The sequence below is a fragment of the Athene cunicularia genome (genome assembly GCF_003259725.1).
Source record: "Athene cunicularia isolate RWA chromosome 1 unlocalized genomic scaffold, athCun1 chr1_part2, whole genome shotgun sequence".
NCBI classification, from domain to species: domain Eukaryota; kingdom Metazoa; phylum Chordata; class Aves; order Strigiformes; family Strigidae; genus Athene; species Athene cunicularia.
In genome coordinates, this window is record NW_020799092.1 from 41,516,815 (window position 1) to 41,526,227 (window position 9,413).

The following is a 9,413-nucleotide window of genomic DNA, read 5'->3' on the forward strand; positions in this document are numbered from 1 at the left end:
ATGGCGCTGTCGGTGCTGCAGCAGGTGGTGGTCTCGGTGGTGCTGGTGCTCTGCGTCTTCCTCGTCATGCCCAGGATGTTCGGGGGAGGAGGCAGCGGCGGGCGGGCCGGCCGATTTCCACGGGGCGGCAAGGCCGGCCCCGGCCATTACGATCCCCGTCAGCACCGCGGAGGTAGGAGCGGTGGCGGTGCCCGAGTCCGCACCGCGGCTGGTCTGTGCGGGAGCTGCTCGGAGCCGGCCCCTCTCGGGCGGGCTTGAGGGGAGCCCCCGGGAGCGGAGAGGGCTGTGCTGCGGCTCGCCTTCCTGTGGAGGGAGGCGCCGGGTGTTTTACACGGCCTGTGAAAGGGGAGGCCTTGTCAAGCGGCCCCGAGCTGGCGTGTGCGTTTTCACCTCCTCGCCTTAACCTTCCACCCCCTCCTTGTATCATCTGCTCTTGTGGTTTATTACTGTTTTGATTTTTGCCCGTATTGTCTTAAGAAAATTACTTTTAAACGTAGGTAGTATCCTGTTACTGGAAGCGTGTCTTATCGGGGCAGTTTAAGGAATAATACCTGCAGGGGCACAGTTAGTTACTCTTAACAGATGAGTAGCTGTGAGGTGTCAGAGCAAAAAATTTCACTGTGCACGTTAGAAGTGCAATAAGGAAGCCAAGTGTTACTGTTAGTAAACTTTAACACAGAATCATATGAGATTTGTCAGGTAGTGTATTGGAAAGAGTCTGAGGTACTTGTTTAGAAAAGTTGTCACTGAATGGGCTAGAGAGCTTGCTGCTTGTTAAAGCTTGAGTGGTGTAAATGTACGTTAAGCTATGTCAGAGTACATCAGCAGAGACTTTAGCTTTCTTGAGGTAGCTTTCTCTGTTGATTGATTCATCGATGATGCCCTTCCAAGGCATTGCAAACCAAGAGACAGATAGTTGCTATTAATCACCCAAATCATGGGTCTGTGCTTTTCCCCAGGAGGCAGAAACTTGAGGCTTGAGTTGCTGCCATCTTCTTCCTGGCTGACATCGAATTTACTGTGCTTCATAAGCCTGGCATATTTTGTTTGATTATTTTTAATTTATGTGGTAGCTGTCATTTCATATAGATCAAATTCTTTAAAAACCAAACCTTAAAAAAAGCAGCACTTAACACGCTTCTGATTCTACTGGTCCAGCACTATGTAAAATAAGTTTCAGGCAGATCTGCTGTTCTCACCTGTCAGGGTTCTTCTTTCCTCCTGCTTGCCCAGTAACTTGCTTTGCTGTTTCTTCTGTGGAATAAATTTGGTACAAGACACTGCACTTCGTTAGGATTCAGCATCCCTCCTCTGTGCCAGGAAGGTGTTGTGGCCCTTGACCAAGCACCTTCTTACTTGTATGACCTGTGGAAATGTTTTCATCTGTGGTGAGGTATTTTAGTAAATCTCCTCATTTACATTAAAAACAAGTAGAACTGAAAGTAGGAAAGAAGAGTGAGTGCAAATTTAAAACTAGTAATCAGTGGGAAACATTCTGAAAGGAGGAAGACTCTGCATAAGATAAAACGTGATTTCCCAGTTAGTGCAGAGTTAGTAAATCCTTGTGTTGAAAATGGAATGTCTGCCTGAACTTGCATTAAATGATTAAGGTAGCTTGACTTCTGCTTGTATAAGCTAAGGCATTTAATTTTTTGTGTAACTGTCCAGTTCTGAGTTCCAATGAGCAAACATACAGATGGGTCTGCTACAAATGTGCATGTTTCAAACAGATCAATTACATGTGGAAGAACTTGCAGTAATGCCTGACAGGACTTGACTGCAGAGCTGTTTGTAAATGTTGCTACCGTCAGGGTCATTCCTGGAAGTCTGAAAAACTTTTCTGGCTAACTCATTTTAGACAATTCTAAAACACTGTTTGAGGTCTCTTATCACAAAGTACCAGCTTAGGTTAGCAGAAGTAGATTCCTTTTTCTCTTGGATTTGGAAGAAGCTGTAGCAAACAGTTGTTTTACTGGAAGTTGTAACTTCTTTTATTTTTTTCACTTCCTGATTGCGGCTGTCTCTTGCGCTGGAATTATGTTACTGTATATTCTTGAAATGACACTGTTTCAGTATTAATTGACAGTGATTTGCATAATGGTCTTTTGTTTAGGAGTTTTTATAGAATATGAATCTTGTTTCACCCATACTCAGTTCTGATATATTAAATTACAATGAACTAAGTATTGAAAGGGATTTGAAAGTGTAAGTCTAGGCAGTCAGCCCCCCCATCACCTGCCTTCTGTCTCTGCAAGCATCTGCATTCTTTGGCTGATAGCACTTTCTCATGTGCTTGTCCCATGAACTCTAGATTTAACTACCAAATAACCTAATTCCTAAGATAAGCAATGACAGAACTGCCTGTTCTTTCGTCTGCTCCCTGTTCTGGCAGGCAAATTACATGCAAAAATACTTAAGTCTTCCAAGGTTGCATCTCCTTGCTATTGTGTAATCTTTTCCTGCTAAATACTTGATCTGCAGAGGTACAGCACTTCTAAACCAGAGGGAATGTCCACATAGTACTGCATTTACTGTTAAAATAATGAAAGCAGCAACACAGCAGCATATTTCAACAAAACTTTTTTTTTTTTTTCTGTGACTAGAGTGTTCAGTTTGCAAACTACTTTGTTATAGAGGAAAAATAGTAATTTGTTCTTGGCATTAGCAATAGTTTGAGTATGCTTTAATTTCAAGATTTAAGTTGTTTCTTGATAGATATACCTGTCTGTGGTTTGCTGTGGGTTTGCCAGTGTTGCTGTGAAGGAAGAAACTTAGAACTTGTGTTTTAAAGAAACATAGAAATTTAGTTTGAGAATCTTTGCTATATAGATTTAACTTTGCATTCTATTAATGAAAAATTGATTAAAAAATATTTTTTGTACCTTTATTTGGGTGCAGTGCTGACCACACCATCATAGTGATGAACAAAGATGATCACACAAGAAGAAAACAATTTAATTCCAGTTGTGAAACTAATTGAACACATAGTTTCCTTTCTAACTTTGTCTTCGTTCTCTCAATTTAATTTTTTAAGGTAGTCCTCAGACAGTTCATCAAGTTCACCTGAATCCAGGAAAGTCTGACAGCAATACTTATCAGAGTATTCAGCAGATGAGAAATGCAATGGAAAAAGAGATAAAGAGTGAGAGAACAAGAGGAAATGGTAGAGAGTTAGCATTCACCCTCATGCCGTTGTATGCTCTTGGAGTGGGAGTGTTTGCAGTATACAAATTTCTTAAGGTAAGCCATAAGAAAGCCATAAGATTATCGAAATTAGAAGGAAATGTAACTGGTTTGTTGGAGTTTTTTCTCCATTCTGAGACTTTGTATATGGTTGTGCAAAAGCCATTTCTTGCTTGAATGTGAGCTCTGCAGTTAAAATTGTAGGATATCTGATTCTTCCTTATGAAGGCTTCTGACTTGGCTTTTTTCCAACACTTAAAGTAGTGAGTATCTTAGACTTTCCCCCAGCCTCCAATAAGAACCTGAGAACCTAAACAGTGCTGTTAAATGAGGCTGTAACTTAAGCCTTCATCAGTATTTCACTTCCTTTTCATTCTTCAGAATGAGGTTGAATATGGGAAGGAGATGGACAACTCCTGCAGACTGTTTTAGATTAGCAATTAGATAGAATAGCAAATAGTCTAGACCTTTTATTTGGGCTTCTCATTTGGTCATGCAGCTGCAACATAGACTTTTATTCATGAGATGTGGTACCTTTTCTACCATCATTAAATTAAGAATGGAGAACACATGATCAGTTGGGGTTTTTTTTTAGTACCAGTCTTGGTATGTATTACTTGTAATAAGAGATATTACAATACTTGCAATGCTGAGACCTGCAAACCTGGAACAGTGCTGCTTGCCTTCAAGGAAAGGTTCCTTCTGTTCATTTTTTTGAAAACTGGAGTTGAAATAGCAACTGCTTGTTTTTACAACTTTTGTCAGTCATGCTGTCATTGCTTAAAATCAGAAGCATTAGTTTAAGATAGGAAGAAGGCATGGCAGAAAAAAAGTTTCATTGATGGAGCACATTTTTGTGGTTGCTGTTTACTTTCAGTAAATTTCTAAATGCATTTTTATTTTTAATACACAAATAGTGATGAAGTCTTTTAACATGATTGTATTTATTAAAGATGAAGTCACATGAAGAAAATCTTTCCAAAAAGGAAAAAAGTACAGAGGACAAGGCAAAGGAAACAGGTAATATACTTATTCATAACGTGTATTTCACAGTATGTTCACCAAAAATATGTATTTCCTGCTGGAACAAAGCTACATATTTTCATTGATGCAGTATAGCTAAACAAGAACAGTCTTTCAGATTGCTTAAGTGCAGTTAGGAACCTACAAAACTTTGTTACGCTGTGTATTTGAAACACTTGTTAGAGGTTTGTTTGAAAACTCCAGATGGTAATGTTTTTTTAAAACAGCTATAGTAATATAGTATGATTCTCTACCTTTTAATGTCTAATGTTTTTCTTATCTAAGATATGTTCAGTTTTCTTCAGTAGAATAGGATGTTTAAATAGAATATAATAATCTGTAGATTTATAGGGTATTAAAAAAGGATATAATGATCTGATTTAGAATTGAACAGCATGGATAAACAAGTATAGAGACTCTTGAATTTTTAGGCCAAATTAAAGACCTGTCAAAAACATTAGAAGTTTATAGAAGAGACAGAATAAATGATACCATCTTTTTCTTCATGATACAGAGTACTCTTGACTGTCTGATTCAGTCTATTCTGCACGTGCCAAGAAGTGGGCTTTCCTCTGAAGAAAAAGTTATGGTACATCAAAGTTGAGCTGTTTTCATACTTTTTTTGCCCCTTGTATTGACACATTTCTTAGTTAATTAAATTAGCAGCCTGTTTTGGTGTCTCTGTACACCAGATCTGTAATCAGGTTCAGCAGCAATTTGCTACACTGCCTACTCACCATCCCTTTGTGTTGCATTCTTCTTTCTTCAAAGTTCAGTAGTACTTTAGGAGGAGTTACTCCTCACAATTGTAGTGCATTAAATGTTGAATATATTTGTCAGGTGTGAGCAGGCAAATTCGTGACAACATATTAAGTATAAATACACTACTGACATGTCAGGAAGTCTTGGAACTGAATAGTTTTTGAGGCTGGGAAGGTGAGAGCCACATTCTTGCTCCATTTCTACCAAGGTGCCCTCTGTTTGGGCGCTATTGGAGACATGTTATTGGATGTGAAGGACTTCTGGTCACACATAGTAAAGCTTTTGTTCTCAGCCCCACTGCTCCCTTTTTGTATTCTAGAATTTTATAGAGAAAAAAAAAAATCCTCATTTTTGAATCTGTCCAACCAAAACCATAAATCAGTATCCTTTTGGTATTGTAAATACATTTCTTACAGTGTCCTTTTTCTCCTGCCCACCACCCTGCTCCCCTCTTTTTTTTTTTTTTTCCTTTTTTGTTAGAGCATCAGCTTTTAGAACTGGAGCAGCATCTAGCACAGACAGAAAAAATGTTAAATTCTTTGTTGACTCAGTTGGATCCACTGTCAAACTGGTGAGTGTTTCTCAGTTAGTATTGTTTTCTGTAAATTGAAATCCTCCAAAATGTTAGCAGAGTTCTTAAAATGTTCCTGGTATATAGGTAAGGAACAGTGTTTAGGAAACTTCTTTAATTACCACCTTTGCGGGTAATACCTCTTCTGCAATTTGTGATCTTTTTCACAGATACCTCCCGTCTCTCGTCACCAAACATAAATGCAAAAGCTCATACTTAACGATCACGTTACTGTGGCTTAACAAGTTAAACTTTAATATTGACAGAGGAGACTAATGCTGAAAAAAACCACTTGAGCTCAGTGGCATTTGAAACCCCATGTGGGAATTAGATTTCTGGTAGCAGAAAGAGTTTCTTCCTTTTTATATAATTAGAAGACAAAACTAGTTATCAAGGTATAGCTGCTTATTTTTGTGTTTTGAAGTGAACCTGTTAAGTGACTGTGTGTGTTTTTGGGAAATAAAACTTCTCTGTTGTAGTGTAACAAGTAGTTTTAGAGATGTTATTTTCTTAAGAAGCTAGGGTCTTACCTGTCTACTAGAAATAAAAATATCCATGTGGTCCTTTTTGTGTAGACTGACATCCTTTGTGAAGCCTGGTATTAAACATGCAGAATTTAATGATTGTTCCTTTAGTGTACTTCTGAACTTAATATATGCTGAAACTATTAAGCAGCAAATTCACTGACCCACTTGCCTAACAAATTTCTAGTAGCGCTGGAGAGGAGAGAAAGTAAATAGAATCTGAAATAAGAAAAGCCTCTAAACGGTAAAGTTCTGGATTAAGCACTGTTTGTACTAAAAATAAAATTACTTTGGGTAGTTGTTTCTTTCAGTAGTCATTACTTGGCCATTGGATCCCCAGTGTTAGAATTCAGTGATGTCCTGGTTCAACTAGAATAGGGTTAAGTTTCCCCAGCAGGGAGAAGGGATCTCCAGCCGGGTTATTCATACCATGCTGATGTCAGGTCTGGCGCGGCAGCGCTGGAAGCTTTTTCCTTTGTGGCTTGGGTCGCGGGAAGCACGCGTGGCGGGCTGGCTGTGTCCACTGCAATATTTCTCTGTATATCTTTTGTCTTGTTTACTGTTATTACTGTTTATTGTTGTTACCATTGCTACTGTTGTTATTCAGGTTGTTATTTACCACACTGTTGTATTAAATCTCTTTTTATTTCAACGCTGGGGTTTGTGCCTCACTACCAGCCTGACCGGCTGAGGGTGGGGGAGGGACAACAGCAATGTGGTCTCCGGTCCCAACAGGGCCTAAACCAACACAAGTGACTAGATTATTCAGTAGGTCTATGTTGTGGCTCCCCAGTTCTCAAGAGACAGTTCTCAAAGAAAAGCCTGACCTAAACATGTCTCCAACTTTAACTGTAGTATTTATCCATGGAAGGGGATACTTCAGTCTTGTGCATTATTATCAAGCACTCGCTTCCAAGGTAATCTTTCAACTGTTGATGTCTGTCTTTTTTTCTAGTGTTAATGCTTTAGCTTGTGAGCAGAAAGATGAGATAATGACACAACTCCAATCAATTAGACGACTGATGAAAGAAAGTGGATTGGATAAATCAGAAAACAAGATGCAAGGTACTTTGATTTCTAGCAGGATAGATAACTAAGTAGTTTATATTTTAAAAGAATAAACAGATTTTACTATAATGTTGTTCAGCTCTTACATCTTAGGTAATGTGTGTGGAATTAATTTTATTCTGGAGGATTACCATTCTTCCTGTTTGAGGTGTATCTGATTTCAAATTTTTGATACATCGTGATTTTTTTTTGAGAATAGGTGCTAAAAGACATTGAACTAAGACCACACAGTCATGTTCTGTTTTGTTAAAACAGGCTTCTGGAGTTTCTAAGCAGTCTGTTAGTATTGGACTAACTTTAGTCTAAGGATTCCCAGATAGGGACCTCTGTGGCTGTGGGTAACACTTGCATAATATACTAAACAGCAAATTGTATACTAGTTTCAACTGGAGACTTCCAAGAAATGCATAGTAGTCTAAGAGAAATACTAAATGTTAAGAATGGTTCACTAGAAATTTGAGGAATTTTTGCATTAGTTGTCTTAATAAAAAAAAAAAAATAAAAATTCCACTTCTAAACTGATCCTGAAATTAGGAGTAGTTGTCTTTTTTTTTTTTTTTTTTGGGGGGGGGGGGTGTGAATTATAAGATGTCAGCCACATTTGTAATGAGAAACTTGAAGATCTCATTCAGTCATTTGCTGAACATTCCCAAGAGAAAGAAATGGATGATGGAGAAGATGACAGTAATGAAGATTTGCTTGAGGATGCTGATAATGATTACAAAATAGAAGAGCATGAATTATATGATGAATGTGAAGTACATCAGTTTGAGCCAGATGTGGTAGAAGACCAAGAAATGATAAACAAAGTTGCCATTGAATCGGAAGAGATAGGATTGAGGAGACGTAATAGATATGAATGAAATCTGGATATGTAAAACTTCTGAATGCTTATGATTTTTTTTAATAATGTTGTATGCACTTTAAACTGTTCTGAATGAAGTTATGTGCACTACTATATGCTTTAAAAAGAGGGGTGAAATACTGCCTGTGCTCCTATCTGTGATGGTTCTGTGACTTCAATGGCAGCAGAATTTCACTCAGGATGTTTACATATTTTTTTCTATTTATTTTTTTCCTATACAAATATTTCTGTACTCTGTATACAATGCACTGTAATTATATCTGATGCTTCACTAAAATATTAGAGTATCTTGAAATTAAGATTATAAAGAATAGATGTTTCATAAATGTAACTAGTAAGCATGGTTCCACTTCAACTATGACTTTTCATTAAAGAGCCGCACTGATGAATTTTGTTCTTCGTGGAAAACTTTTCTCTAGGGAGTGAATGAAAAGCAGTATGGGTTAAGTCTTAGAGATGCATTCATAGTCAGGTTTCTTTATTTGGAGAGAGAAATTTAGCTACAGATACTATTTAAACATAATTATCTTTGAGTTTGCTGTCTACTCAAGAATGATGTATAGCTTTGTATGTCAATTTAAACCTTAATGGATTACACTGGATCACTTTTCTTTCCCACCTGTCACTGGTTGAACTGAAGAGCTCCCTAATGATTGATACCTATGAGTACTATATCCCTGTTTCATATTTATTTTAACACAATAAATGATTCATTGTAATACACTTTTTCTTGTATCAGTATTGGTATGTATCATTCAAGAACTGTGGAGCTTGGACGGGGTTCTTTTTTCAAGACATTATGCTAACTTGCTAGTGGCTTTTTTAGGTCAGTGTTAGAAGCATTTTTATCCTTTGCCAGAATAATTTTTGTCCATACCTTTATTTTCTACTCATTTTTTGTTCACTTAACACACATGTCTATGGAACTGCCACCCTTTAATGACAGGAATTACATTAGAGGTAGGTCTGGCAGCACAATGCTGTTCAATTTTCTGGTTTATGACTGCATAGCTTTTAAGTAGGCCAGTTATAATACCTATCTTTGGAAAACTGATTGACCTAAAAGCCAGGGTTTCTCAAGAAGTGACAGGTTTTTCCTCCAAGACAGTATGGATGAATTGGAACTGGTACTTGGGGCACAATTTGATTTTTAAAAATAGCTTGTGTAGGTCCGGTCATTCAAGACAATTCAAATTGTTTGAAAAAAAATGTTATTACCCAGAGGCTATCCTCTGAGATTACTACTAAGGCTAATTAAAATGAACTGAAAACAATTTCAAAGCCTTTGATCAGAGGAAGCGAAGGAGCGGGGACCGGCGGCACTGCCACGGCGTTTGCTGTTCTGGGCTCCGTGGCTGGCTCTGCTGTGAGGGCCGCTGTGGCTGCAGGTCAGTGCTGCAGCCCTCCGGGCGCTGCC

General features: G+C 38.1%; 1 protein-coding gene across 1 annotated transcript; it reads left to right on the plus strand.

Moving 5' to 3' along the window:
• Positions 1-8,385, plus strand: CCDC107 (coiled-coil domain containing 107). Its single transcript, XM_026867485.1, has 6 exons — positions 1-172; positions 3,035-3,240; positions 4,137-4,203; positions 5,449-5,539; positions 7,019-7,128; positions 7,720-8,385. Exons 1-6 carry the CDS (start codon positions 1-3, stop codon positions 7,992-7,994), a joined length of 921 nt encoding a protein of 306 aa, XP_026723286.1. The 3' UTR covers positions 7,995-8,385.
• The last annotated feature ends 1,028 nt before the right edge of the window (positions 8,386-9,413 follow it).